The 12,402-nt window shown below is 42.0% G+C and overlaps 1 protein-coding gene across 1 annotated transcript in view; it reads right to left on the bottom strand.

Annotated features, from left to right (window-relative positions):
- chd6 (chromodomain helicase DNA binding protein 6) overlaps positions 1 to 12,402 on the bottom strand; it is a 255,681-nt gene that overhangs the window by 88,861 nt on the left and 154,418 nt on the right. Inside the window, exons 7-8 of the mRNA XM_034165956.1 lie at positions 4,856 to 4,921; positions 4,708 to 4,766 (exon numbers count right to left, since the gene is read on the bottom strand). Coding sequence (XP_034021847.1) covers positions 4,708 to 4,766; positions 4,856 to 4,921 — 125 coding nt within the window. The remainder of the gene's footprint in view (positions 1 to 4,707; positions 4,767 to 4,855; positions 4,922 to 12,402) is intronic.

The raw sequence follows: 12,402 nt of genomic DNA, 5'->3' as shown, positions 1-12,402 counted from the left end.
CTATGAATGAAAAAGATGGAGAACAATGCCCTAATTTTCCTGGGTCCAGCTCAAAACTTCTTAATCGCCCCTAATAGTGCCGACATATCAATGACATGGACAGACACAAAGATGAGTCAAGAAATTCTTACAACTGCTCTGCTTTTAGCGATGCAGGAACAAATCAATTCTCCACAATCTCTGCACCTCACACAAAATACACATCATAACTGACCTGGGGTGAAAAAAGGACCTCAAAATACATTTTAGGGTCAGTAAAAGTGAAATCAAAGTCAGTTACATCCTTTTTGGTGATCCAGACAGACCACTGTAGAAGATTTGAGGTCAGCGAACACAATCTGGTTTCAATACACATTGTATATTATGATGTCTGCCGTTTGTACACCGATGAGAATCTTTCTGAGTGGGGGCGTCTCACTCAGTGAAATAACCACCAACAAATAATTCCCTAATCATTCAGTGATGGGAAAGAAACCAGAACTGATGTTGTTACTATGGCTACAGTTTTACACAGCTGATTTAATCCCTAAACCACAGTCTATAAATGGAAAAACAGAAATGTCACTGCAGCGTTCAGAGGATAAGAACTTCCACAGTGTCGCTGCTAAACTGCCAATGTAAGTACTTGTGCTTTTCATAATAGGTTAATGTATTATAATGAATTTTACATTCACAAATATTATCCTTGGGGCATTTGTCCGCAACTTTAAAATCTACACATATATCACTTTTCTAAATAAAGGAAAATGTTCTCATCTATTCTGTTAGATTCAGTTCAAACAACTTACTGATGTTTTATTCATTAGCCCTGGGAATTAATTACAATCCTAATGACCACTGTGTGTATCTGTGTAGCACCTTTCTTAAAAATACAAACAGCAAGTCTCCAGAGATTCCAATGAAAAACTCTCTGCCCTCCTTCAACATCTAGTTTTCTCATTAGTACTTTGCACGGCTGACAAACAGGCAAAGTGTGCAAAGTCACCTTCCCAGAAAGAATGCCCTAAAAAGAGCTACACTCCACTCATCCATTTCCCAACAGTGCTGGGTCACCGAGCAGGCGGGCTTATGATTGCAGACCAGATAACACTCTCCCCAAATACCCAGATCATGCAGCAGATAGATCGGTCATAGCACTGGTTCGAAGACCACCATCACTACTGTTACCGAGGAGGGTACCCGCAGAAATGATCATGGATGAAGGAGTGGAAGGAGAGAGGTAAAGGAGTCACGCTAAATGTCATCAGCACATATGCCACACAAGTGGATTATGAGCTGGAGGAGAAAGATCTTTGATACAACTTAAGATGAGGTGAGAGAAAGTGTACCTGCTGATTGGAGCTGAATTCAAGGTTGGTGAAGGGAAACAGGTGAGAAAAAGGTACAGCGTCAAGGAGAAGGGTGTGGAAAGGAATATAGTGGCATCTTTTGCAAAAAGGATCGAAATGACTGTGATGAATATGTATTTTAATCGAGTACAACTAGGGTAGAATGGATGGAGAAGAGTGACAGGAGTGATATGTAATAGAAGGGTGTAAATAACTTATGAATGCCTGTTTCTTGAGTTAAAGAACTTCTTTGTGTTTTTACTGTGTTAAAGGCAGTTCATTATTTCATGCTTTTATTTTGAAGTACTTACGGTGATATGGGCTTTTGTGCATTTAACAGCAACTTGACATCTACACACAACAAAGCAAGGTCTAATGGAGATTTTTCCCATGTAAGGCTACTGTTGTAGAAATTAAGCACTTTGTTAGAATGGGAACAAGGTATTTTTTTGGTTTAACTTCTTCTATGTCAATTCAGAGGCATTTTGATGATTTTACTGCAAGAATATGTTTAAACATGTTAAATTAAAGGGTAAACCGAAATTAGCCTTTCAGAAACTCTCAGTCACGTTCGCTTTCCGAGCTTTGGCACAGGAGCATATTAAGGGCTGCACATGAATTAGGCTTATGGCTAATGCAGCCTAGCAGATATTTGTAAAATTTTGTTGTTCTTCATTACAGCTGATTTCATGCATTTTCTGAAGAAAATAAAAATGTTGCTGAAGAAACAACAGCTAAGTGAATTATGTTCAAATAATGCTGAAAGGTGAAGAAACATCAGTACATGTCACCATTGTCTGGTCAGGGTTTAGTTACAAAGGGTACAAAGTTGGAAAAACAGCAGTGAGACCAGCTGTGTTGCATGAGCTGGCGTTTATGTGGCTAACAAAAAGACAGGAAGCAGAGTTGGATGTGGCCAAGTTGAAAATGCTACGATTTCCTTTGGTAGTGACGAGGATGGACAGTATCCGCAATGAGAACATAACACATCAACAAATCAGCATCTCAAACTCAAACCACAATGGAGTAATTTATCTGCCATTTCGAACCTAAACCATGTTGTCCAATGAATAAGGCCGTGGTTATATCTGTGAAAGCAAACATAATAGCTCACTACAAAGTTGTAACTGCACAAAAAAACTTTGCTGATTTGAGATAGTGGGGGAAACAAGTAGAGAACATGCTCACTTTGAGGGACTATCTATCCCAAGATCATTTAAGTGTCAGAAAGTTGATTTCAACAGAGCACCAGAATGAACTGAACGCAAATGGACAGAGGAGACAAGAAGAAAACTCTTTTCATCTTCACTGTTTTAGTCATACAGCTTGACCAACAAGAACGCAAAATGCCTCCTAATTACATATAGCGATGCGTTTAAACAAGGTGGTAAAACTGCAGGTACTGCTTTTAAAGAAAGGTTCCTCAAGGTCTTTCCAAACTCGACAACATGGACACAAAGGAGCAATAACTGACATCTTAACATGTATGGCTGAAAAAGATATTTATGCAGAGACCAGCAACCAGATCATATCGTACCACCAATGAATAGGAAAGTGTGTCCAAATCTTTGATTGCTGTATGTTCAGTATGCCCGGGAAGTATTCATAGCGCTTCACTTTTTCCACATTTTGTTATGGTACAGCTTTATTCCAAAATGGAGTAAATTCATTTTTTCCCTTCAAAATTCTACTCACAACACCCCATAATTACAATATGAAAAAAAAATTTTTGTTGTTGTTTGCAAATTTAGTAAAAATAAACTAAGAAATCACATGTACATAAATATTCACAGCCTTTGTTCAATGTTTTGTTGATGCACCTTTGGCAGCAATTACAGCCTCAGGTCCTCTTGAATACGATGCCACTTACGAAGCTTGGTGCACTTATCTTTGGGCAGTTTTGTCCATTCCTCTTTGCAGCACGTCTCAAGTTCCATCAGATTGGATGTGGAGAGTCGGTGCACAGCCATTTTCAGATCTCTCCACAGATGTTCAATCAGATTCAGGTCTGAGTTCTGGCTGAGCCACTCAAGGACATTCACAGAGTTGTCCTGAAGCCACTCCCCCCCACTCATCCCACTCTAAGGTCAAGAGTGCTCTGGAGCAGGTTATCATCCATGATGTCTCTGTACATTGCTGCATTCATCTTTCCCTCAATCCTGACTAGTCTCCCAGTTCCTGCTGCTGAAAAAAAATATCCACAGCATGATGCTGCCACCACCATGCTTCACTGTAGGGATGGTGCCTGGTTTCCTCCAAACATGACGCCTGGCATTCATGACAAAGATGAGAATTTGTCTCATCAGACAAAGATGAGAGTCTCATGGTCTGAGAGTCCTTTAGGTGCCTTTTAGTGAACTCTAGACGGGCTGCCATGTGTCTTTTACTCAGGAGTGGCTTCTGTCTGGCCACTCTACCATACAGGCCTGATTGGTGGATTGCTGCAGAGATGGTTATCGTTCTGGAAGGTTCTCCTCTCTCCACCGAGGAATGCTGGAGCTCTGACAGAGTGACCATCCACTGCTTGGTCACCTCCCTGACTAAGGTCCTTGTCCCCCAATCACTCAGTTTAGATGGGCAGCCAGCTCGAGGAAGAGTCCTGGTTGGTCTGAACTTCTTCCATTTACAGATTATCGAGGCCACTGTGCTCATTAGGACCTTCAAAGCAGCAGAAATATTTCTGTACCTTTCCAGATTTTTGTCTTAAATCAGACCTGTCTCTGAGGTCTACAGACAATTCTGACTTCATGCCTGGTTTGTGCTCTGACATGCACTGTCAACTGTGGGACCTTATATGTAGACAGGTGTGTGCCTTTTCAAATCCTGTCTAATCAACTGAATTTACCCCAGGTGGACTCCAGTTAAGCTGTAGAAACATCTCAAGAAGTTTGATGGAGAAAAAAATGAATTTCATCCATTTTGGAATAAGGCTGTACCATAAAATATGGGAAAACTGAAGAGCTGTGAATACTTTCTGGATGCATAGGATGTTATGCTTGAGTGTGCAACATGGGGCTGATCATATGCATATTTCCAAGATGATTACCATTTTGGTGCATGCCAATTCTTTTGTCTTTTACCTTGAAAAAAAACTTTAAAGTAGATTCTACACAAAGCTATAAAATAAGGGTTTGAGACTTTTATGGGGAAAATGTCATGAAATTCAACAGCAAACTGTGAAAACCAAACTTGCACAACACTAACGTCAGTGATGCTGACACTGCAGCACCTCTGATCCCGCTGCGACCTAAAGCCAACCCCAACCTCACACCGCAGCCATGTGAACACCGAGCACCAGCGTTAGCTAAAAGCTTGCCCTGTAAAATGTCAGTGAATTCAACTTTATAAATTAAGGCAGGACTGACAAAGATGCACTCACAAATTTCTGTACTTGACATAAAACTCCTCCATCTCCTCTGCTTGGTCCCCTGATGACGTCTACAGCGACGAGGAAAGAAAAAGAAGATCAGAAAACAGGAAGATTTACAATCTGACTGCAAAATAGGAGTGTGTACTCTCTACTTCACCTCCTTCTTCACTACTCTGACAGACAGGATTTTCTCGATGATGTTTGCTTCATCCTCAGGTGGTTCCTGACAACGAGAAAGTTCTCCATGTTAAAAAGACAAAAAAGACAAGTCTGCAAAGAGGAACATGTGCCTTAAATCTAAATGCTTAAAGAAAGCTATTACAGAGGATTATTTGATAAACCATGACGAATGAGTTCTCAGAATACCTGCACGTGGGTCAGTAAAGGGGCCAAAACAAAACTACAAAAGAAAAACCAATGACATACTCAACGTCAGAAAAGTTAAAACTAATTTATTTTTCTTTCTTTCACTGGTCTACTCACTAATCACTAATGAGGACTACTCAGTTATTTTTTTTTGGCTGCCTCTACTGGTGGTTGGCTCTCACTGCGGTATTGTATCACTTCCTGTTCCGGAGCACAGCGGTGTTTTGCTGTATCTGTTAGCTGTTTAATCTGTGCAGTTAGATTGATCTAGTTAACTAGATAACGATTTGTTTCACAGTGTAATCTTCACGTGCCTTAACTAAAGCACTCCCTCTGCTGAATCACCTCTAAATTATTTACACATTATTTACTTTGTGTGTTTTTAGGAATCCGCTAGCTTAGCGCAGCTACTAGCTCTTAGCCGGTTTAGCATGGCGGCTTCTCCTGTCTCTCCCGCACTTTTCTGATCTGGGTGTGAAATGTTTAGTTATTCCTCGGCCTCCTTTAGCAGTAATGGTACTTGTAATAAGTGTAGCTTATTCGTAGCTTTGGAGGCCAGGCTGGGCGAATTGGAGACTCGGCTCCGCACCTTGGAAAATCCTACAGCTAGCCAGGCCCCTGTAGTTGGTGCGGACCAAGGTAGCTTAGCCGCCATTAGTTCCCCTCCGGCAGATCCTGAGCAGCCAGGAAAGCAGGCCGACTGGGTGACTGTGAGGAGGAAGCGTAGTCCTAAACAGAAGCCCCGTGTACACCGCCAACCCGTTCACATCTCTAACCGTTTTTCCCCACTCGGCGACACACCCGCCAAGGAACAAACTCTGGTTACTGGCGACTCTGTTTTGAGAAATGTGAAGTTAGTGACACCAGCAACCATAGTCAATTGTCTTCCGGGGGCCAGAGCAGGCGACACTGAAGGAAATTTGAAACTGCTGGCTAAGGCTAAGCGTAAATTTGGTAAGATTGTAATTCACGTCGGCAGTAATGACACCCGGTTACGCCAATCGGAGGTCACTAAAATTAACATTGAATCGGTGTGTAACTTTGCAAAAACAATGTCGGACTCTGTAGTTTTCTCTGGGCCCCTCCCCAATCGGACCGGGAGTGACATGTTTAGCCGCATGTTCTCCCTGAATTGCTGGCTGTCTGAGTGGTGTCCAAAAAATGAGGTGGGCTTCACAGATAATTGGCAAGGCTTCTGGGGAAAACCTGGTCTTGTTAGGAGAGACGGCATCCATCCCATTTTGGATGGAGCAGCTCTCATTTCTAGAAATCTGGCTAATTTTCTTAAATCCTCCAAACCGTGACTATCCAGGGTTGGGACCAGGAAGCAGAGCTGTAGTCTTACACACCTCTCTGCAGCTTCTCTCCCCCTGCCATCCCCTCATTACACCATGCTCCCAGACCACCAATAACCAGCAAAAATCTATTTAAGCATAAAAATTCAAAAAGAAAAAATAATATAGCACCTTCAACTGCACCACAGACTAAAACAGTTAAATGTGGTCTATTAAACATTAGATCTCTCTCTTCTAAGTCCCTGTTAGTAAATGATACAATAATTGATCAACATATCGATTTATTCTGCCTTATAGAAACCTGGTTACAGCAGGATGAATATGTCAGTTTAAATGAGTCAACACCCCCGAGTCACACTAACTGCCAGAACGCTCGTAGCATGGGCCGAGGTGGAGGATTAGCAGCAATCTTCCACTCCAGCTTACTAATTAATCAAAAACCCAGACAGAGCTTTAATTCATTTGAAAGCTTGTCTCTTAGTCTTGTCCATCCAAATTGGAAGTCCCAAAAACCAGTTTTATTTGTTGTTATCTATCGTCACCTGGTCGTTACTGTGAGTTTCTCTGTGAATTTTCAGACCTTTTGTCTGATTTAGTGCTTAGCTCAGATAAGATAATTATAGTGGGCGATTTTAACATCCACACAGATGCTGAGAATGACAGCCTCAACACTGCATTTAATCTATTGTTAGACTCGAGTGGCTTTACTCAAAATGTAAATGAGTCCACCCACCACTTTAATCATACCTTAGATCTTGTTCTGACTTATGGTATGGAAATTGAAGACTTAACAGTATTCCCTGAAAACCCCCTTCTGTCTGATCATTTCTTAATAACATTTACATTTACTCTGATGGACTACCCAGCAGTGGGGAATAAGTTTCATTACAGTAGAAGTCTTCCAGAAAGCACTGAAACTAGGTTTAAGGATATGATTCATTCTTTATGTTCTCCAATGCCATATACCAACACAGGGCAGAGTAGCTACCTAAATTCTGTGAGTGAGATAGATTATCTCATCAATAGCTTTATATCCTCATTGAGGACAACTTTGGATGCTGTAGCTCCTCTGAAAAAGAGAGCCTTAAATCAGAAGTGCCTGACTCCGTGGTATAACTCACAAACTCGCAGCTTAAAGTAGATAACCCGTAAGTTGGAGAGGAAATGGCGTCTCACTAATTTGGAAGATCTTCACTTAGCCTGGAAAAAGAGTCTGTTGCTCTATAAAAAAAGCCCTCCGTAAAGCTAGGACATCTTACTACTCATCACTAATTGAAGAAAATAAGAACAACCCCAGGTTTCTTTTCAGCACTGTAGCCAGGCTGACAAAGAGTCAGAGCTCTATTGAGCCGAGTATTCCTTTAACTTTAACTAGTAATGACTTCATGACTTTCTCTGCTAATAAAATTTTAACTATTAGAGAAAAAATTACTCATAACCATCCCAAAGACATATCGTTCTCTTTGGCTGCTTTCAGTGATGCCGGTATTTGGTTAGACTCTTTCTCTCCGATTGTTCTGTCTGAGTTATTTTCATTAGTTACTTCCTCCAAACCATCAACATGTCTATAAGACACCATTCCTACCAGGCTGCTCAAGGAAGCCCTACCAAGAATTAATGCTTCGATCTTAAATATGATCAATCTGTCTTTATTAGTTGGCTATGTACCACAGGCTTTTAAGGTGGCAGTAATTAAACCATTACTTAAAAAGTCATCACTTGACCCAGATATCTTAGCTAATTATAGGCCAATCTCCAACCTTCCTTTTCTCTCAAAAATTCTTGAAAGGGTAGTTGTAAAACAGCTAACTGATCATCTCCAGAGGAATGGTCTATTTGAAGAGTTTCAGTGAGGTTTTAGAATTCATCATAGTACAGAAACAGCATTAGTGAAGGTTACAAATGATCTTCTTATGGCCACAAATCTTAGAAACATGGTGTCTAACCAGATCCTTACTCTGGATGGCATTACCCTGACCTCTAGTAATACTGTGAGAAATCTTGGAGTCATTTTTGATCAGGATATGTCATTCAATGAGCATATTAAACAAATATGTAGGACTGCTTTTTTGCATTTGCACAATATCTCTAAAATTAGAAAGGTCTTGTCTCAGAGTGATGCTGAAAACCTAATTCATGCATTTATTCCTCTAGGCTGGACTATTGTAATTCATTATTATCAGGTTGTCCTAAAAGTTCCCTGAAAAGCCTTCAGTTAATTCAAAATGCTGCAGCTAGAGTACTGACAGGGACTAGAAGGAGAGAGCATATCTCACCCATATTGGCCTCTCTTCATTGGCTTCCTGTTAATTCTAGAATAGAATTTAAAATTCTTCTTCTTACTTATAAGGTTTTGAATAATCAGGTCCCATCTTATCTTAGGGACCTCATAGTACCATATCACCCCAATAGAGCGCTTCGCTCTCAGACTGCAGGCCTACTTGTAGTTCCTAGGGTTTGTAAGAGTAGAATGGGAGGCAGAGCCTTCAGCTTTCAGGCTCCTCTCCTCTGGAACCAGCTCCCAATTCGGATCAGGGAGACAGACACCCTCTCTACTTTTAAGATTAGGCTTAAAACGTTCCTTTTTGCTAAAGCTTATAGTTAGGACTGGATCAGGTGACCCTGAACCATCCCTTAGTTCTGCTGCTATAGACTTAGACTGCTGAGGGGTTCCCATGATGCACTGAGTGTTTCTTTCTCTTTTTGCTCTGTATGCACCACTCTGCATTTAATTATTAGTGATTGATCTCTGCTCCCCTCCACAGCATGTCTTTTTCCTGGTTCTCTCCCTCAGCCCCAACCAGTCCCAGCAGAAGACTGCCCCTCCCTGAGCCTGGTTCTGCTGGAGGTTTCTTCCTGTTAAAAGGGAGTTTTTCCTTCCCACTGTCGCCAAGTGCTTGCTCACAGGGGGTCGTTTTGACCGTTGGGGTTTTTCCATAATTATTGTATGGCTTTGCCTTACAATATAAAGCGCCTTGGGGCAACTGTTTGTTGTGATTTGGCGCTATATAAATAAAATTGATTTGATTTGGTCTTTTTTATTAATTAATATCGAACATGACAGCAACATCAAAGAAAACATGATGTGGTTTGACAGCCCCACATGTCAATGCCTCACATCCCATGTCTACAACCTTATCTCTATACTACACTGCCCTCAACACCAGCCATACAAAATGCTGGAGGAGGACCTCGGGTCTGGATTAACTGACGACATACAGCACTCAATCCTGAACAGAATGCACTCCTTTACCATGTGTGTTCTGCACATTCTCCGTATTGCATATAGGAGAGGAATAAAAGAAAAAACAGACATCAGTTTCTCTCTTTTTAGGATCATTCATTTGTTGAGCTGCAGCTGGCGCCAGTGCAGACCCAAGAGGAAGCGCTGCACACGCGGGTGAAAATGGGGAAACGCCGGAGGTCTGCTTAAAAAAAAAAAAAAAAAAAAAAAAAAAAAAAAAAAGCTAACGCCGGAAGACCGGCTATCCCGTCACTATTTCTATCCAACGTCTGTGCGCTGGAAAACAAAATGGACTTGCTATGACTGAGATTACATCAGCGGGACATGCGGAGCTGCAGTGTTTATGTCCTGACGGAGACGTGGCTCAACAACAACATGCCGGACTCTGTCTTCAAGCTACACGAGCGGATACTCTTCCGTGCGGACAGAGACCAGCAGCACTCCGGTAACCCCCTTTTCTACTTTTTTTTTTTTACTAATAGCCCAATTTCATAGCCTTAAGAGTGTGCATATCATGAAAGCTTGGTCTTATTGGATTTGTGAGAATCTACTGAATCTACTGGTACCTTGTTTCCCATGTAACAATAAGAAATATACTCAAAACATGGATTAATCTTTTTAGTCACATAGCACTACTATTATTCTGAACACTACTGTACATTAGTAAAGGTTGGTGCACAAACTGTTCCCCAATCAGCAACTGATCCCCAGTCAGCAACATCACTACAGCTGAGGTGAGGAACGTGCTGCAGAGGATCAACCCCCGAAAGGCCCCGGGCCCTGATGGACTACGAGGGAGGGTCCTTAAAGACTGTGCACACCAGCTGTCTGAGGTTCTGGCGGATATATTCAACACCTCTGTCCCAAGCCAGAGTTCCGCCGTACCTCAAGACATTAAGGATAATCCCTGTGCCAAAGACCTCTGCACCATCCTGCCTCAACGACTACAGGCCAGTTGCCAGTTGGTGATGAGGCGCCTGAAGCAGACCATCGATGTGACTGTAGATGAGCACCAGTACGCGTACAGGCAAAAACGGTCCACAGCTGATGCCATCTCCACCGTGGTGCATCAGAACAAGGACTCCTAGGCAAGGCTGCTGTTCCTGGACTTCACTTCTGCATTCAACACCATCATCCCACAGAAATTGGTTTCCAAGCTGGCTGAACTAGGAGCCCCCTCAGCACTGTGCAACTGGATCCTGGACTTCCTGACTGGGAGGCCACAGAGCCCACCACAAGAATAATCTTGTTATTAAGTTTGCAGATGATACAGCAGTGATCGGGCTCATTAGCCAAAGGGATGAGACAGCATACAGGAAGAGAAGTGGAGAACCTGACACGGTGGTGCGGAGACAATAACCTCATCCTCAAAACCCAGAAGACCAAGGAGATAGTTGTTGACTTCCGCAGGTCAGCCCCCACCATCCCCTCCCCCCTCTACATCAATGGAGTAGCGGTGGAGATCGTCTCCTCCATCAGGCATCTTGGAGTCCACCTCTCCAACACTCTCACCTGGCACACCAACACCACGGCTGTCATCAAGAAAGCCCACCAACGTCTCTATTTTTTGAGGAAATTGGGAAGGGCCGGACTGAACACAGATGTCCTCATGGCATTATACAGCTGTGCAGTGGAGAGTGTCCTGTCCTACTGCCTCCCTGTGTGGTATGGTGGCTGCACGGTGGCGGAGAAGAAAGCGCTGCAGCGGGTGGTGAAGTCTGCACAGAGGACCATCGGATGCAGCTTACCACCCATTGCTCCCAGACCACCAGTAACTAGCAAAAATCTATTTAAGCATAAAAATTCAAAAAGAAAAAATAATATAGCACCTTCAATTGCACCACAGACTAAAACAGTTAAATGTGGTCTATTAAACATTAGGTCTCTTTCTTCTAAGTCCCTGTTGGTAAATGATATAATAATTGATCAACGTATTGATTTATTCTGCCTAACAGAAACTTGGTTACAGCAGGATGAATATGTTAGTTTAAATGAGTCAACACCCCCGAGTCACACTAACTGTCAGAATGCTCGTAGCACGGGCCGGGGCGGAGGATTAGCAGCAATCTTCCATTCCAGCTTATTAATTAATCAAAAACCTAGACAGAGCTTTAATTCATTTGAAAGCTTGTCTCTTAGTCTTGTCCATCCAAATTGGAAGTCCCAAAAACCAGTTTTATTTGTTATTATCTATCGTCCACCTGGTCGTTACTGTGAGTTTCTCTGTGAATTTTCAGACCTTTTGTCTGACTTAGTGCTTAGCTCAGATAAAATAATTATAGTGGGCGATTTTAACATCCACACAGATGCTGAGAATGACAGCCTCAACACTGCATTTAATCTATTATTAGACTCTATCGGCTTTGCTCAAAAAGTAAATGAGTCCACCCACCACTTTAATCATATTTTAGATCTTGTTCTGACTTATGGTATGGAAATAGAAGACTTAACAGTATTCCCTGAAAACTCCCTTTTGTCTGATCATTTTTTAATAACATTTACATTTACCCTGATGGACTACCCAGCAGTGGGGAATAAGTTTCATTACACTAGAAGTCTTTCAGAAAGCGCTGTAACTAGGTTTAAGGATATGATTCCTTCTTTATGTTCTCTAATGTCATATACCAACACAGAGCAGAGTAGCTACCTAAACTCTGTAAGGGAGTTAGAGTATCTTGTCAATAGTTTTACATCCTCATTGAAGACAACTTTGGATGCTGTAGCTCCTCTGAAAAAGAGAGCTTTAAATCAGAAGTGTCTGACTCCGTGGTATAACTCACAAACTCGTAGCTTAAAGCA

This window comes from Thalassophryne amazonica, chromosome 3, assembly GCF_902500255.1.
Source record: "Thalassophryne amazonica chromosome 3, fThaAma1.1, whole genome shotgun sequence".
In the NCBI taxonomy this organism is placed as follows: Eukaryota; Metazoa; Chordata; class Actinopteri; order Batrachoidiformes; family Batrachoididae; genus Thalassophryne; species Thalassophryne amazonica.
The sequence above is the reverse complement of the archived record's forward strand: the minus strand, read 5'-3'. Positions and strand labels throughout refer to the sequence as shown.